The 18,729-nt window shown below is 29.4% G+C and overlaps 2 protein-coding genes across 2 annotated transcripts; both read right to left on the reverse strand.

Annotated features, from left to right (window-relative positions):
• Window positions 1-3,645: 3,645 nt before the first annotated feature.
• On the reverse strand, window positions 3,646-10,134 carry LOC137832455 (uncharacterized). Its single transcript, XM_068640623.2, is given in 6 exon segments — window positions 3,646-4,478; window positions 4,652-5,058; window positions 6,320-6,400; window positions 6,493-6,945; window positions 9,360-9,443; window positions 9,702-10,134. Coding segments are annotated over 6 exon segments (1,725 nt in total). The 5' UTR covers window positions 9,724-10,134; the 3' UTR covers window positions 3,646-3,800.
• A 2,949-nt stretch (window positions 10,135-13,083) lies between these two features.
• On the reverse strand, window positions 13,084-14,221 carry LOC137832456 (fasciclin-like arabinogalactan protein 11). The gene has a single exon (XM_068640624.2). It carries the CDS (start codon window positions 14,158-14,160, stop codon window positions 13,231-13,233), a length of 930 nt encoding a protein of 309 aa, XP_068496725.2. The 5' UTR covers window positions 14,161-14,221; the 3' UTR covers window positions 13,084-13,230.
• Between the last annotated feature and the right edge of the window lie 4,508 nt (window positions 14,222-18,729).

The following is an 18,729-nucleotide window of genomic DNA, read 5'->3' on the forward strand; positions in this document are numbered from 1 at the left end:
AAAATTAAAGAGGTGTCTATTACAAAAAAAAACAAATAAAAAAAATGTGTCAGAACCTTTCTTGATACGGGTCTAATCCCCTTTTTTTCTTATAAACTTTCCACCCAATTCCAAATTTTGTAGGTATAGAAAACCTTAATTATATCACAAATATATAAAATAAATTTGAACATACACTTATTTAAATAGAAGGCATACAAATAATTTAGGCTTGACAGTGAAAAATGTTACAGTAAAAGAAAAACGCGATTCTTGATATTCCAATCTCTATCCAATTAGTTTCACTGTTTTCAACCTCAGGAAGATGAGTGGCTATCCATGCATGAGATTTTGCCAAGCGTCGAAAGCTCCAAAGTGCAAGTGTCTCTGCTTAGTTTGTGGTTAATTTTATTTTAAGAAGAAACAAAAAAAACACAAACATCAAAAAGCACGAGGCTGTGCTATGGTTTGACGAACTCAGTGCCCTTTGAGAAAAGGCACCAGAAAATACTTTTTTTGTGGCATAAGAAAATCACCGACCATGGAAATTTTCATGTTCTTAAGATCACACATTTTTCTTTCCTTACCATGAAGGAAGCAAGCAAAAGTCCTATTATATGTGTAAATGTCACTGCTCCTAGAGTGTACACCACAAACATAGAAATCAAAATTGGTCACTCCTTCTAATTAATGTGGATCACGAGAAGGAGGAAACTAGAAGCTAGACAGGTATGGTTAGTTACCGATATTATTTCTACCTGTTCCTTTTAAACTTAAATAAATAGTAGTGATTTGATTTCCATTAAATTAATTTTCAATAGATGCCTACAATGTCAAATAATTAATCTCATTTGAAACCTGTGTGTATCTATAAAACATTAAATGTTGCCTTTTCAAGAATTTAAAAGTAGGTTTGCCCTTTTGCTCTCTAAATATTTATTTCAATTAAACAAAACTGAGGGAAGATAGAAAAATGTGTTCTCATAGATAGAAAAATAATCAATATGTTGGAAGATGTTAGATTTGAATTTGAAATTAGTTATATCCTATTTGAATTAGTTACATAATTTTTATATTTTATAGAGATATTCATATAATGTAATTTATATTTTTTAAAGTAGATTTATGTTTCAAAACTAATCAACGAATTTCAAATACATGAACATCAATTAATACGTTTGTGATCCAGATAATTTATATCATTTTATCAACCATCTTGAATTTTTGTTTAAGGTTTTTTCTACTATTTAATCTTTGAAATTGAATAAAAACTTCATAACAGTATAACAAAGGTTTTCAACAAAAATGAATAATAGCGTGCATATATGGATTAGGCGGCTAAATCATAATCGACCCAATAATAGAGGATTATTGGGTTAAAAGCCCAGAACAAACATATGAAGGAGAAAATGTAAATTATGAGTCAGTCTACTCGGCCCACAATTAGAAAGGATTGGATTGGACCAACGTGAGTTGCGCATCTTAATGGACCCACTCTGGTGTGTTAAAAAGATGGGCCAGTGATCCAAAATTCCTCAATTGTAGAATTTTGTGATCCATATATGTTGTTCAATGAAGCGTTTAAAACAAAAAGGAGCTACGTTATGTGTGAAACTGCAGTTAAGTTATGGTCTGACCAGATAATAATCTTGTTAATTTCGTATGTTATATAATTCAAAGTTTTCAACTGTTAAGAATTTCATTTATGGGATTAGGGCCACCAGTTACATTTTATTATTGAACAAGAGTACCCGTAATACCACGTTCCTTGTCCGATTAATTTTTTAATATTATTTCATTTACATTTTATTAAATATATTATATATTACAAAGGTCAGATTTAAATATAGCTGGAGAAGAATAGTTACTGTACTGTATTTGTAAATTTTTCCATTATTATTTGAGGAATTATCATCACATGGTAGAAACTAAATAATTGGTAGTTAAAACATTGATGGCTAATTAGATACCAATTTAGAAACTATTTAACAATAATAAAAACTAATTTAGAAATCATTTTTTTTTTAGTTTCTAAAATGATCTCTAATTTACGTACTATTGTAAGCATTAATTTGGTTATGAACAATTTCCTACAGTTATTTTCTATACTTAATGAGTTTTATAACAGAACATCTTAATTAGAATTATTCCTTATGGATTCAACATTCGTACTTTAAATAGTATTATATGTACTATATTACAGTTGATTCGGTATACTTGTTGAGAAAAATCAATATAATTCGTGTTAATCACATATTATACATATTTTCTACATTAATAATTCAGTGTCTATATCTTAATGGACCCACTCTGGTGTGTTAAAAAGATGGGCCAGTGATCCAAAATTCCTCAATTGTAGAATTTTGTGATCCATATATGTTGTTCAATGAAGCGTTTAAAACAAAAAGGAGCTACGTTATGTGTGAAACTGCAGTTAAGTTATGGTCTGACCAGATAATAATCTTGTTAATTTCGTATGTTATATAATTCAAAGTTTTCAACTGTTAAGAATTTCATTTATGGGATTAGGGCCACCAGTTACATTTTATTATTGAACAAGAGTACCCGTAATACCACGTTCCTTGTCCGATTAATTTTTTAATATTATTTCATTTACATTTTATTAAATATATTATATATTACAAAGGTCAGATTTAAATATAGCTGGAGAAGAATAGTTACTGTACTGTATTTGTAAATTTTTCCATTATTATTTGAGGAATTATCATCACATGGTAGAAACTAAATAATTGGTAGTTAAAACATTGATGGCTAATTAGATACCAATTTAGAAACTATTTAACAATAATAAAAACTAATTTAGAAATCATTTTTTTTTTAGTTTCTAAAATGATCTCTAATTTACGTACTATTGTAAGCATTAATTTGGTTATGAACAATTTCCTACAGTTATTTTCTATACTTAATGAGTTTTATAACAGAACATCTTAATTAGAATTATTCCTTATGGATTCAACATTCGTACTTTAAATAGTATTATATGTACTATATTACAGTTGATTCGGTATACTTGTTGAGAAAAATCAATATAATTCGTGTTAATCACATATTATACATATTTTCTACATTAATAATTCAGTGTCTATATTTTCATTATGAAAAAATTGTACTTATATAGTATTACGAAACCTTGGAAAGTAAATAAAAAAAAGAAAGACAATAGTGTAGTAGTGTTAGGTGGTAAAAGAAGAACAAAGGGTTTGAGAAAATTGTTGGATTATTTTGGTTCAACATTTTTATTATTTGTCACATAATTTTGTATATATGCACCTCCTAGAAGTAACGAGCATTTCAAAACCGTCGACAATAACGGGGGTTTCAAAACCACTGATAATAAAGAGGGTTTCAAAATTGGTGACAATAACGAGGGTTTCAAAACTGTTAGGAGTAACGGATTTTTCAGGCGCTTGTAGAAATCGCTGGTAATCTGTTAGTGACACTGGATCTTTTAGGAAAAAAATAATCCACAGGTAAGGTACTTAACGGGGATTAAAACTATCGAAAACGCCAAATATAGTGTAAGAGGTGGTGAATGCATCTTCAATCTTTATTCTTCAATAATAGTTTATTATAATTCAAATTAGATAAAATTGCGAGATAGTTCAAAGTTTTCTTGACTTTAGCAAGGATATGAATGTTTAGAATATGAAGATCATGTGAATACCAATTTTTTAGAGAGAAAATCCCCATATTAAAATGTAAAAACAGTCTTAAAACAAGAAAGGTTGTGCAAACTTTTCATCTTATTATCCTCCAAAACTCTTGAGCACAATCTCATATTTTAGTTCATTGAACCACATTTAAGCTTCTTTCTTTGCTAAAGTGAGGAAGACATGAATTATCTTGCAGATTGGCCAAAATATTGTTTTCCACTTCGGTGGAGCCTCCTCCAAATAAGCTAGCACTGAGTGTAAGACAGCAATCCATCGGTTAAACTCAAGTTTAAGATGCACAACCAATGCCACTAAACCAAGTGCATAAATGAAATAAATGATCCAACTGGATAAGAATTCAAAGATCAACACGCAACCGGAAATTATAGCAGTAAACATGAGTCCAAGTGAGACGAAAAGTGATATATTCCCAAGTATCAACTTTGTTTGCTGCAACCGGATAGATGCTTCCTTTGGTGTTGCCCAATATTGAGGAAGAATAACTGAAGCGTAGAAGAACATAGACAAAGCACAACAACATGTTCCAAATGCAAGCGATAGAAAGTAAAACGTATACCATATCTTCCTTGGAAAAAAAGGAGTACGTGTACCATCAATATCCTCAATAGGAACGGTTATAGCTGCGGTGATCCCTAGGGTGATGACGATAGTTGCTACCACTAACAATGTATTTGCCACAGTTTGCAGTCCTGATATTGATTCTTTGTGCAACACTTGATGTCTCTTATAGAACAGTTCTTTAGGAGTCAAACCTTTCTTGTTTCTCATAGTTTTCATTGCAGGTGGAACTATTTTCTCCACGGTCTGTGTTTGGTTAAAAGTGAAGACTATTAGTGTAATAAGGAAGAAAAAGAACATAAGTACTTAGCAAAGTAAGTATAAAAAAAGTATTATAAATGCATTGAAAAAAGAGAATAAGTAAAGAGGAAAAACATTATTGTTACAAAGAAATGCTAATCGTGTAGATATATACGTACCCGAAACCATTTCTCCTCACTGCTCATTAGAACGTGGTGTGTTGATAATCTGGATTATTTTTCAGCTTGTTCCATCTCTCCAGCTAAGTGAAGAACATTGTTATCCTCAGAATCAACTAGTTTTGTCAGAACATTCTTTGCACCCTCCTTGCTTAATATTAGTTTGTATACATTTTGTTGTCGATGCAGAATAGCTATGTGAAGTAAGCTTTGTTTGCAGGAATTCACTTCAAATAGCAAATCAGGATAGTTCTCCAAAAGAAGTGTTAAAATATTAGTGTTTCCTGATTTTGCTGCATTGAACATTGCTTTTGACAATTGTGCACCGATAGTATCTTTCTCCTTTTCCATTCCATTATACACCGAACTTACACTATCTGGATGGCCAACAGTATCCTCATAAAGGTCTGCCATTGAGTTTAAATTATACGTCACATTGACTTACACGCTATTTAGTCAAATAAAGTCATTACTACACATTAGCCCATCTTAATTAATATCTAAATAGTAACTCATGAGGTCACAATTGAGTTAGATTTATGAAGGAATTTGTTTGAATATATTACACATAATGAAAAATAATTAAAATTATTTAAAGTAAGTTATGTTGAATAAAAAGTAAGTTTTGCACTAAATACTTTTTTTATATATTTTCTTCTAATACATAGAGTATGTAGTTATTTTAAGATTTTTTTTCTTCTATAAGATATTATTGGGACATTCAAATGTAAAATATGTATGGCTATAGAACTATTAATTCATATGATAATAAATATAATCTTCAGTCATTTTGAATTACATGGTTTTTGGAATCGAAACAAGAATTACAAGTTTTGGTTGACTTACAAGATCCAACAAAGGTGCTCGAAGGTGAGAACTGATTGTGAGTCACATTGTTAGGTAAATGAGGAGATTACAGTCAAAGCACAATGTAATACAACTAAGTCTATCATATAATGTGTTATGATGAGTAAGAAGACTCCAATGAAAGGTATAGGAAGAGTAGTTTTTAAAGAACTTATCTGAAAGTTTGAAGAATATAAATTTTCGTTGTAATTAGACAAAACATACCTAGTAAATATATCGATATCAAGATTATTTATGAATTTTAGAGTAATATTTTATCCACATGAACCAACTCAAATAAATTTTTATTCACATCCTAAGTTATATGCAGATAAAATTCTCTAAATCATGAATCTCCATAATACCGAATGGCTCATTACTCCACAACTAGTCAAATATTGTTATTTGAAGTTATGATATTAAACTAGAAGATGGTATATATTTCTAGGACTTGGAGGGCGGCAAATGGATACAAATTGCAGTGAAAAAAAGTAAGTTCTCTAACACTTGGCATTTTTATACATTAAAAAGAAGGAGAATAAAAAAAAGGTTATTTTCCTCTCTTTAATTTCTTTTACCAAACTAGGTATAAAAGGGGTGTTTATAAAGTATGATTTTACTGCTATGATAAAGTAAGTGTCTATTAAAAAAAATAATGGTTGATATTATAACACATTTATGATAAAGTTATACAAGTTTACAACATTAACTAATTTTTATTAATATAAGATAAATAGGTTGTTTGCTTTAGAATTAGATTCAGAAGCTAATTGACATTTTGGAACTTGAAAAACAAAGTGTTTAAGGATTGTGAGAACTCACATTGAGCATGCCTTTCCCAAGCTGTCAACCTCTCTTCGTCAACAAGCTCTTTTGATATTCTCAATAATTTTGATGTCACAGCTGCCATAATTTTGAAGAACACATGCGTAAGAAAAAAATGGCATCATAACATACTACTGTTAAATATGCGAAAGAAATGTGCATCAGCTTACTGTCAATGTTGTTGTTGATGGTGAAGAAAAGTAGCTTCTTAATGTCTGGGAAGGATAGCTTTTGTTTTAATAAGTCTTCTGAAGTCTTTTCAAATAATAATTCTGTCATTGGAATGTGGCCAGCAGAAGAGGCTAATTGCATTGGAAGCATATCGTTTTGGTCTCTAATCCATAGCAAACTTTCATGATTGAGAAGCAGAATTTCAGCAATTTTCACATTTCCAGTTATCGCTGCCAAACGAAAGGCCTTTTCCAAATCTTCTTGCTTCATATGTTTCACCAACTCTCTTACAAAAGCAGTTTGTTCCATTCTCATTGCAACGTGTAGGGCCGTTGTTCCAACATCGTTTAATGGAATTCGCCACCAATAAGGATGAATTTCAGAATCACAGGATGAAGCCTTACTCAAATCTCCTGAAGCTGCTGCTGTATATATTTTCCTTTTTTGCGTTTCTGCATCTCATGCATTTTCTAATCAATTTTTTTGTACAACTTTGGCAAATATATAAACCATTATATACATACATACATACATATATATATATATATATATTTATATATATGTTTTTCATTCATAATATATGCAGGAAATTGGTACCGAAGCAAAGTTCCTTTGGGGTCAAGAATCTAACTCACTCAGTCATGCTTTGGAAGGGAGGTTAGGATCAAAATCTGGTTTTTGTTTTGCTGTTTTATTCATGTTCCCCTCTTTTGACTGCTAGAGTAGTGTTAGGAGCCTATACAAGGAGTATTATCTTTTTCTTTTTCTGGTTTAGGTACTGTTATTCTTTGGGTATACCCTGCTTTAATTAATTATACGGTGGTATTTGTAATTATTATTTTTTTATAATTTTAATTTTGAATACATTAAAAAATAAATATTTTTAATGTTTAAAATAGTTAGAAATATAATTAATGAATAAAGAAATGAGTTTTTACAAAATAAAAATAAAAAACTAATAAATTAAAAATGTTTAGTTTAATTTTTTTTAAGAATGAAGAAAATAAAAAATTAAACTCTACAACAACATAAAAGTTGAAAATCTATAAACATAAATTAGTATTTATTTTTATTATTATTGATGATGTAATAATGTTAATTTCAAGTAAAAAATACTGGACATAATTATAAAAAAATTAAAGTCAATTAGTATTAATTAATATTGAACGCACAAATAATATTGAAGTGTCTATCTACCCTAAATGCAAAATCCTAAAATAAAACTAATGCAATTGCTACACTTAATGCTTAAAAATGAGAAGAAGAAAAATGTAAAAATAAATAAATATAGAAAATAAAAATAACAACATTGCAACAAATCTTTCTTTCCTCCAGGTTATTCATTCATGCATGTTACGAAAGACTATTTGATGGAACTCATAAATGAAGAGTATTGGTCTGCATACACTGGTCAAATACTATGCCCAAGTCCCGACATGAAAATAACCTCAAAGGGGAGACCTAAGTCAAGTCGAATAAGGAATGATATGGACATAAGAGAACAACATGATCGAACAAAAAAATGTTCATATTGTCAAACACCATGACACACAAAAAGAACATGTTCCAACATTATTGGATTGTGCACTTCTCGTCATTAATTATGTTTCATTTCGCACAAACTATTTAATGTACCATTGAAGAAAATATTAAATAAATGATAATCTTTCATTTATTTTTCTTTTTATGATCAACATCTACTTATTTAGTATTGTCTTATATCTCTCATCTTTATCTTGTTTGATTTTCTTTTTTATATCTTGTATATTTATGTTTTTAGTTATTATTTTTTAATGCCATTGTTTATTTATTTTTGTTTTTATTTTATTATTGCTGTTTTTATTTTCTATACTTATTTATTTTTGCATTTTTTTCTTCTCATTTTTAAGCATTAAGTGTAGTAGTTGCATTAGTTTTTTTTTTTAGGATTTTGCATTTAGGGTAGTCACTTCAATATTATTTGTGTGTCTATTATAAATTAATACTAATTGACTTTGGTTTTTTTATAATTATGTCCTGTATTTTTTACTTGAAATTAACATGATTACATCATCAATAATAATAAAAATAAATATTAATTTATGTTTATAGATTCAACTTTTATGTTGTTGTAGGGTTTAATTTCTTATTTTCTTCATTCTTAAAAAAATAATTTTAAACTAGACATTTTTAATTTATTATTTATTATTTTTTTTTTGTAAAAACTCATTTCTTTACTCATTAATTATATTTCTAACTATTTTAAACATTAAAAATAGTTATTTTTTAATGCATTCAAAATTAAAATTATAAAAAATAATATAATTTATTATTTATTTATTTATTTTTGAAATGGTGCTAGATAGAGAAATAAAAAATATAAGGGTGCTAGATAGGGAAATAAAAACAAAGGGTGCTAGATAGGGAAATAAAAACAAAAAGGTGCTATTTAGAGAAATAAAAGTGTAAATGGTGCTAAATAGGTGTACCCATATATCTTAATAATTGTAACTTAATATTTATTTTCTAATTTAACTAAAACTAACTTATAATAAGTTACGAAACTAGCTAACAGTAACTTCTTCTTGCACCACTTCTAGTCTATCAAACAAATATGTATTATACTAATTGGACGGAATTAAACATTAATTTTATCAACTTGAAAAGTCAATCCAACATATTTTTTTAGTAAACCTATTCAAAGTGTCAGACTTAAATAAAATTAAAATAAAAAAAAAATCATAACAAGATTAGTTAACCAAATTAAATTATAAAATATCCTTATCTTTATTGTTTTAATATATTTGTTGGATCTCAATTAAGTTGTCACTGAAACTTAAATAACTCTAGAATGAAAGAACAACAAATAAACCAATTAAAATCATACTGTTCAGTTCTGGGAAACTTATTTCGGGTGGCAGTAATTGTGAGTGCTCTGTAGGATGGACAGCAATATTCAGTTCTCTACCATCTGTAGATGCATTTATCAAAGGATATATGTCATTTATGATATCTTAGATGAACCGAAACATACATAAAAAAAAAAAAGCAAAGTGCAATGTTATTTATACAACTAGGAACTTAGAAAGTAAATACCGTTTATAATTGAGTTTATGGTTATACATAATACTAAGGAAAGTACAAAACTTAAACAGTGCAGGTACGCATTAATGTACAGAAGTTAGAATTGAAAATATTAACAACGTCATTTATAAGTTAGGAAGCATACTCTCAGGCGTACTTTTCATCATTATGATTCCGGCTACTGGGAAAGAGACAGCAGATAATTTTCCTTGCGAAAAATCTATTTCCTGGACCGGAAAATGAAAGAAAGTAATTTGGGGAAGGTTTAAAAGGGTCACTTTGCTCCTGAAGCCATTCCAGAAGTTCTAGGGTTTCCGCGTTGAAACACACTTGGGGAATTCAATATGTTGTTATCTTGGATACCCTGATGGCAGTTTTAAGAACTCAGAAATGTTTAAGGAGAAATATAAGAACTTGCGGAAAATTCGGATCTGGGGGAGCGTGAAATAATGAACTTTCCAGGAAAAGAAACTATAGCCGCCGGCAAATAGAAAAAGAAAGAAAGACTAAGAACAGTTGTTGTGTTTCGGTGGTTATGTTGGGTGTGGTTTAGAATGTTGAACGGGTTGAGAAATAAGAAGATGCCATCAAATTTCTAAGACTTTGTTTGTTCTTTTTTTTCCTCATTTCTTTTCTTATTTTTCAATCCAGTAGGAGTTTCGATGCAGCCTGCGTGACAAGGACTTTTCTAAGTTTGACGGATTGATTATGCATATTCTAGTCTATTCGTTTTATTTTTTTATTCATTTTGGATTTGCTTTGCTTTGCAGTGAGACAGGGAAAGAGTAAAGGAAAGGGTTAAAGATAGGTAGATAGATGGGTTCGACTTTTGTAGGAAATTATGATTGTGGTGTTATTGGCATGGTTTCAGAAAGATAATGCTGTTTTTTCAGATAATGTTATTGGCATAGTTGAAGAAGAAGTTGTGAGTGTTTGTGTGTGGTTTTGGGTTTGACTTTGTGGGTGGAGCAGTCAGTGCCTCTGATACCCTTTGTCCGTTTTTGCTTTCTTAGGCCATCATGATTTCAAATTTGTTTAGTTTAAGGTCCACACTGTTTGCAGTTCCTCGATGCAACATGTTTCTTTTTCCTCTCACCACACAAGAAAACAGTAACTATGGATAGATGCATTTGCTACCGTTTTGAGCTCTTTTTATTAGCATTTCCTTTGCTTTAATTCAAAAATGTAAATGGCTACAAAAATATCAGATAGTTACTTTTAAGAAGAAAAAAATAGTTGGCAGACTTTTTATAATAAAGAAATATTTTTTACTTCTTTGTCCCGGTCATCTTTTTCCATTCGAATTTATAAATAAATATAAACTAAAAAAAATTGAATCAGAATTTAAAAAATAAAAATAGAGAAAGTAAATGTCTTTATTTAAAATAAAATGACCAAAATGACCTACTATGCAAAATAAGTTACAAAACTTTATTCAAATTAAATTTTTGTTAAAAAAACATTTTCAATACGAAATATTTCTATACAATAGTATTGACAATCTCAAACCTAGAGAATGTATTCACCTGCAGAAGATACTCTGCAGAAGATACTCTGGGGCTCAAATCAGTAAAAGCATAAAATATATTGAGTATAATGTAAATGAGTTAAAAGTACTCAATGTTTTGTTGTGTCTACTGTGAGTTGTTTTCTTTATCTTATATAGGATAGTACTCTCCTCCTTCTCACTGTATCTGATCTTATTATTAACTTAATTTAGTAATAAATGTTGTCTCCTCCTTCTCTTTGAATTTGAAATTAGTTATATCCTATTTGAATTAGTTACATAATTTTTATATTTTATAGAGATATTCATATAATGTAATTTATATATTTTTTAAAAATTAGATTTATGTTTCAAAAATAATAAACGAATTTCAAATACATGAACATCAATTAATACGTTTGTGATCCATATAATTTATATCATTTTATCAACCATCTTGAATTTTGGTTTAAGGTTTTTTCTACTATTTAATCTTTGAAATTGAATAAAAATTTCATAACAGTATAACAAAGGTTTTCAATAAAAATGAATAATAGCGTGCATATATGGATTAGGCGGCTAAATCATAATCGACCCAATAATAGAGGATTATTGGGTTAAAAGCCCAGAACAAACATATGAAGGAGAAAATGTAAATTATGAGTCAGTCTACTCGGCCCACAATTAGAAAGGATTAGATTGGACCAACGTGAGTTGCGCATCTTAATGGACCCACTTTGGTGTGTAAAAAAGATGGGCCTGTGATCCAAAATTCCTCAATTGTAGAATTTTGTGATCCATATATGTTGTTCAAATGAAGCGTTTAAAACAAAAAGGAGCTACGTTATGTGTGACACTGCAGTTAAGTTATTAAATGGTCTGACCAGATAATAATCTTGTTAATTTCGTATGTTATATAATTCAAAGTTTTCAACTGTTAAGAATTTCATTTATGGGATTAGGGCCACCAGTTACATCTTATTATTGGACAAGAGTACCCCTAATACCACGTTCCTTGTCCGATTAATTTTTTAATTTTATTTCATTTGCATTTTATTAAATATATTATATATTACAAAGGTCAAATTTAAATATAGTTGGAGAAGAATAGTTATTGTACTGTATGTGTAAATTTTTCCATTATTATTTGAGGAATTATCATCACATCATTTACAGTAGTTGAGATTCTTTAACATTCTATCCTGATGTGATATGTACAATCAAATTTAATCTCTTCAATTCACAGTTTAACTACTTGATCCACGTAGTTACACTTTTTGTTTAATTTCGTACTAAAAAAATATCCTTTAATTCTTACATGCATATAGTCTTTAGCTTTTGTATTAAGGAAGATTTATTTAGAAATGTGTATAATTTATCAAAATTTAGATTTTTTTGGTGTACATGATTTTTTTTGTTTAATTTTTTATAATACTTGATCTCTCTTTAGAGCAATCAATTATTGAACTTTAGGGTGTCAAACTAGTTCATAGACTAATATGATGGTGAAAAGGGAAGAAAAAAAAGGTATGTAGAAAAAAGTATTTGGATGTAAGAAAAATATATTACTATTTAAATTTTAGTTCTATTATATTAAATAATTATTTTATTATAATGAATAAAAACATAAAATTTTAAAAAAACGAAGAAATAATGGAGTATGTTTTCCACGTGATAATTATATTGTAATTACAACATAATCAATTAAATTAAAATACATAATTGATAATTAATACATTTTCACTCAAATCTTTGTATATATAAAAAAATGGACAAAAGTTTTATTTTATTTATTTTTTAAAATATTTGTCTCGTTTTTTATGCTTCCCATCCCTTTCTCGTTGATCACTTTCTCCACTTTCCATCCACATATTCAAACAAGAGAAAAAAAAACACTTCTACTTACAAAATTTTATTTTAGATTAAACGTATTTGTTTTTTATGTATATATATTTGAAAGATATATTATTATTTTTTTGTAAAAAAGAATGAATTGATTAAAAAGAATTGGGTTACGGTGACCAATGTTGATGCAAAGGGAGAAAGAAATAGAGCGTGTATAGGTTTGAATCCAAGGCTACATGCAAACAATTAAAGCAGAAGAGCAATGAGAAGGATCCATCACTCACAAGACTCAAAACTGAAAACAGCAGAACTGAAACACTCGCCCTTTCTCACCCTCTTCACATCACATCATGGCTTCACCTATCAAAGCCACTCCAATAACAATACCCACCAATATTCCCTTCGCACCAAACTTCAAACTCATGGAACCGGCAGAGGAAGCTTCAGCGGGCAAGTCCTTGTTGTCACCATCATCACTATCATCACCGGCGGTACCTTCACCGGCCTTCGTTTTATCAGTCTTCGGCGATGCACCTTTAGCCTTGGACGGCGCCGGCGCCGGAGCCTCACTTGGAAGCACCAGGTCGAGAGGGAGAAGCACCTTGTCGACCTGGTATATGGCAAGCTTGTTGTCCGTGTAAACGGTTCCGGTAACGGAGGCGTTGACGGCGCCGGTGGCCATGCTGACCTGGCTGCCGCCGAAGGTGGTGACGTTGAGCTGCAACCGTTTGGGGTCGTCGCCGGCCTGAGTCTGAACGGGGTTGGTGAGGGTGTCGAAGTTTGAGATCGAAATGAAGGAAGAGAGTGTGTGGAATTGTAAGAGTTCTACTTTTTGCCTGTCGCTAAGAGAGTTGAGGAACCCAGCTTTGAGTTTAGAGAAGGCACCGTCTTCTGGGGCGAAGAGAGTTAACCCTCCTGAGCCTGAGGTTAGAAGCTGTGAGTTGAGTTGGTTGATGAGTTGCGTGGTTTTGAGGAGCCTAACAAGGACGGAGAATCGCTTGGCTTTTCGGAGGATTTGGACTATGTCAATGGAAGGTGCTTTTGGGACAGTGGGAGTGGGGGCTCCACTTGGCGTCACGGGAACTAAGGGTACTGTGTTGAATCCAGGGGCTGGAGCAGTGGCTGGTGGAGAGGGTGGTGATGGTTGTGGTGGAGATGGGGGTGATGAAACTGGGGCTTGAACCGGTGACAGTTGAGCTGAAATGGTATGGAAGAAGGAAAGTGTTATAATTAGTAAAATGGAGGCTGAGAAGAGAGTTTGTTGTGTCTTCATTTTAGGGCACTTTGAGGCTGCTGCTGCTACTTGGTAGTGTAGTATTGTGATGAAAGAGGGGGTAAGAGGTTGGGTTTTATTTTGGGTATAGATAGGTGTGTAGGAATAAAGAAAAGGTGAGTTGCATCTTTCTTATAGCTATCATGGAAATGGAAAGGTGGTGCATCTTGTTTGATGAGTTGTGTGAGGCAGAAGAGAGTAGGAGGCCAAAGTGCATAGTTGCAATCAATTTGTCCCTGAAAATGCAGTTGCTGGAAAAGGGGCTGTTATGGTGTGTGATCTGTTTAGAGGTTGAGTTATAACATCATGATGAATCAGGAAGAAAAGGAAATCAAATTATTAGCCCCCTAAGATAAAAGGACTGGGGAGCTAAGAATCACACTTCAAACTTTAAACCTAACCATACTTTTATATTCTTGGGACGGTTTTTTTTTACTATGATAGTTATTTTTTTTGTTTTTACTAAAATGGAGTCTGTTTAAAAAAAAATACAAATTTAGGCAAGTCGTGCCTAATTGGACGACTTCATATGCAGAAGTCGTCCCAATTAGGTACGACTTCTGCCATGTCATACTAAAGTCGTGCTAACTTGGTACGACTTCTGCCCTGTTATATTGAAGTCGTGCCAACTTGACACGACTTCTGTCCTGTCATACTGAAGTCGTGCCAACTTGACACGACTTCTGCCCTGTCATACTGAAGTCGTGCCAATTTGGCACGACTTCTACCACGTCATAATTTTTTCTTTTATTTTTAATTCTATTGTTTATATATTGGGTAGTAAATTATGTAATGTTAAAAATTAATTTATTCTCATCATTACGTGTTTTGTAAAATCATTACTTCTCAAGCTATTTATTTTGTAAATTCACAACAATAATTCTCTATTTATTTTTCAAATATAATAATTTTTCATTTATCTATTTATTTCCAAATTCAATAACAATTTTCTTCATTTTTTAATTAATCAAATAATCAAGTTATTGTATTACATTATCCTCAAACATGATCCATACACGATTATCCAATTTTTTGTTCCTTAAAACTAACACTCTTAAAAAATTATGTATCAAATTAATTTTAACATTACATAACTTACTATCCAATATATAAACAATAAAATTAAAAGAAAAATATGACGTGACAGAAGTCGTGCCAACTTGGCACGACTTCTGTATGACAAGGCAAAAGTCGTGCCAAGTTGGCACGACTTCAGTATGACAGGGCAGAAGTCGTGCCAAGTTGGCACGACTTCAGTATAACATGACAGAAGTTGTGCCTAGTTCGAACGATTTCTGCATATGAAGTCGTGCCGAATTGGCACGACTTGCCTAAATTTGTAAATTTTTTTACCCATTTTGATAAAAACAAAAAAAAAATAACGCCATCATGGTCAAAAAAACCTCCCTCTGGGGACACTAATATAGAGTGATCATATATCCAAAACTATGCACCACATTATAACTATTTTTTTTTCTGAAATAAACAATTTTAAAATTTTCACTAATATATACTATTTCTTTCCTATTTCACGACCTTGCTTTTTGTACCCCATCTCCACCGTTTTTACACTTCATGATATGAAGATTTTACTGTTTCATTGGGCCGAATGCAGCCTCAACATTAGTTATAGCAGTTTCTCTCAGGTAGGCTTTGTTTTCGGTTCTCTATCACAGCAACATTTTAAGAAAGAAAAAGAAATGGAGGATATGGTCCCTATCAATAAAAACTCGTACCATAAAAAAAAAAAAAAACTTTAAAAGGTGAGGAAAGTTATGTTTGGATTATCGTTAAATATCCGTTAAATTGTGCTAAACGTATTTTTAGAAAAAATATTCTTTGTCTTTTACTTCCAACTTACTTTTGAAAAGGTACAAACGATACTTAAACACGCACAAAATAAAATGAAAAGGAAGTTTCTTTTCAATTGATATTACATTTAAAATAAAAATTACAGAAAAAAAGTTATCCCACTTTAATCATATACGAAATGAATTTTGGAAAAAAAAAACTAAGGCAGATAGACTAATCTGTGCCAAGAATGTTTAATTTCTTAGATCTTGTGTATTTTAAAGTTAGAAAATAAACTATAATATTTTTTAATGAAAAAATTAGCTTTTAAAAAAAAATAAAAGTGTTGGATTCTTAGAATAGAAATATCACGGTGATTCAGTACTAATAAGTCAAAATCTATATAAAAAAAACCCCTCTAACCTAAAATCTTAAGTGAATGATTTTTATTTTTTTTTATATATTACTTATGTAACATATCTTTACTTAACGTGTAACTCCCAACCCATACATGAATTATCTTGTTCAAGTAGAAAACTTTACCACACATTACAAACTTCTCATCCAATCTAAATATTTTACTCATAAATTCCTTATTCCTATAATATTTTCAACAAATGACACCAATCGTTAAGTATTTTCAAAGGAAATAATGAAGAGATTTAATACCAAAGAATCAGGAGTAAAATCTATATAAAAAATTATAATATCATCTTTAACCCAAAAACTTTAAGATAATATATTTTCGAGTTTTTTCTTCTTAAATGTTAGCCATTTTGCTCACTATATCAAATTTATTGATTTAATCAGATGAACTGAAGTCAATAAAGCTTTAAATTTAATCCTTTTGAAAATTAGATTTCATTGGAATTAGTATCAAACAAACCATGAAAAAATAGGTTAAAAATTTCAACTAATTAATGAAAAACCATGTATTCTTTTTGTTGTATGTAGTTTTTTTGGAAACCTATAGTTATTAATAATTAAACTACTTCATTGTATCTGCATTTATAGGGTTCATCACAACCTCCGTTAAATAAAAACCCAAACACCCACAATTAATATTGCAAAGAAAGCACATCAACCAAGATTTGAACCCAAATCCTTCCAATAACCAAGGAAGGAAGGATTAACCACTAGACCAAAGAAGTTCTTTGGTCATATTATCATTTTTATTTTACTTATTATTATTAACATAATTTATACATATTAATATTATATTAACATTATTATTAATATTATTATTATAATTAATATTATATTCATATTATTAATATTATTCATATTATTAATATTATTAATATTATTAATATTATTAATATTATTCATATTATTACTATTATTATTATTAATATTATTATAAATATTATTATAAATATTATTAATATTATTATTAATATTAGTATAAATATTATTATAAATATTATTATAAATATTATTATTAATATTATTATAAATATTATTATTAATATTATTATAAATATTATTATTAATATTATTATAAATATTATTATTAATATTAATATAAATATTATTATTAATATTAATATAAATATTATTATTAATATTATTATTAATATTATTAATAATATTATTATTAATATTATTATAAATATTATTATAAATATTATTATAAATATTATTATTAATATTATTATTAATATTATTATAATGAATAGTTTCCAGTGTATGATTCTTCAAAATTTGATACTGCAAATGTAACCAAAAAATAAATTATGATGATGTATATATGTGATAAGTTAATGTCACTTCACACACAACTTATTTTTACTTATTGAAATTCATAAAAACAATCTTTAAGAATTGAATAATAATTTCAATTAATGAAGTGCCTTCTAACTTCAATTAATGAATCAACCTCTAAGACCTAAGTTCAAAGCATATTTAAATATGTATACCAGTTTAGGCTAAACTCACTAAAAAATTTAATTATATCTATTTATTAAGAATTGAGAAAATATATTTTATTGATGTTTTACAATAAATTTTTGACACTTAAAAAAAATTAAAAAACTCTATTATTTTGATGAGATTTTAGAATAAATATTTAGAATTTAACGAAGGTTTTAAAATAAACCTTTGAAAATTAACGAAGGTTAAAAAAATCTTTGTTATTTTATGGAGGTTTTAAAATAAACCTTTGTAAATTAACAAAGGTTAAAAAAACCTTCGTTATTTTGTGGAGGTTTTAAAATAAACCTTTGAAAATTAACGAAGGTTAAAAAAACCTTCGTTATTTTGCGGAGGTTTTAAAATAAACCTTTGGAAATTAATAAAGGTTAAAAAAACCTCTGTTATTTTACTGAGGTTTTAGAATAAACCTTTGGAATTTAGCTAAGGTTAAAAAACCTCCGTTATTTTGTTGAGGTTTTAGAAAAAACCTCCATTAATTAAATCAATTCCTAAGGTTATATTAACCTCCACTAAATAACCTCTATTAAAACCTTTTTTTCTTGTAGTGTACCTATTCATAAAGAATTCTAAGAATAGACAAGGTGGAAGCCTATTATACCAAAGAAAAGATTCTCTATGAAAAAATCTTAAATTAGCCAACTTATCAGCACACGCATTTCCTTCACGAAAAATATGAGTAACTGTAAACCTAATTTTCCCACAGTAATTAAGACAAGCATTCCATCGATTACAAAGCATCCAAGGAACATTTGTCCTAGCAGTAAACGCAGCACAAACCAAAGCAGAATCACATTCCAGCCAGACATTAGTAAGCCTCATCTTTTGAGCTTCCTCCATAGCATG

The sequence above is a fragment of the Phaseolus vulgaris genome, chromosome 6 (genome assembly GCF_051622355.1).
Source record: "Phaseolus vulgaris cultivar YP4 chromosome 6, ASM5162235v1, whole genome shotgun sequence".
Lineage (NCBI taxonomy): Eukaryota > Viridiplantae > Streptophyta > Magnoliopsida > Fabales > Fabaceae > Phaseolus > Phaseolus vulgaris.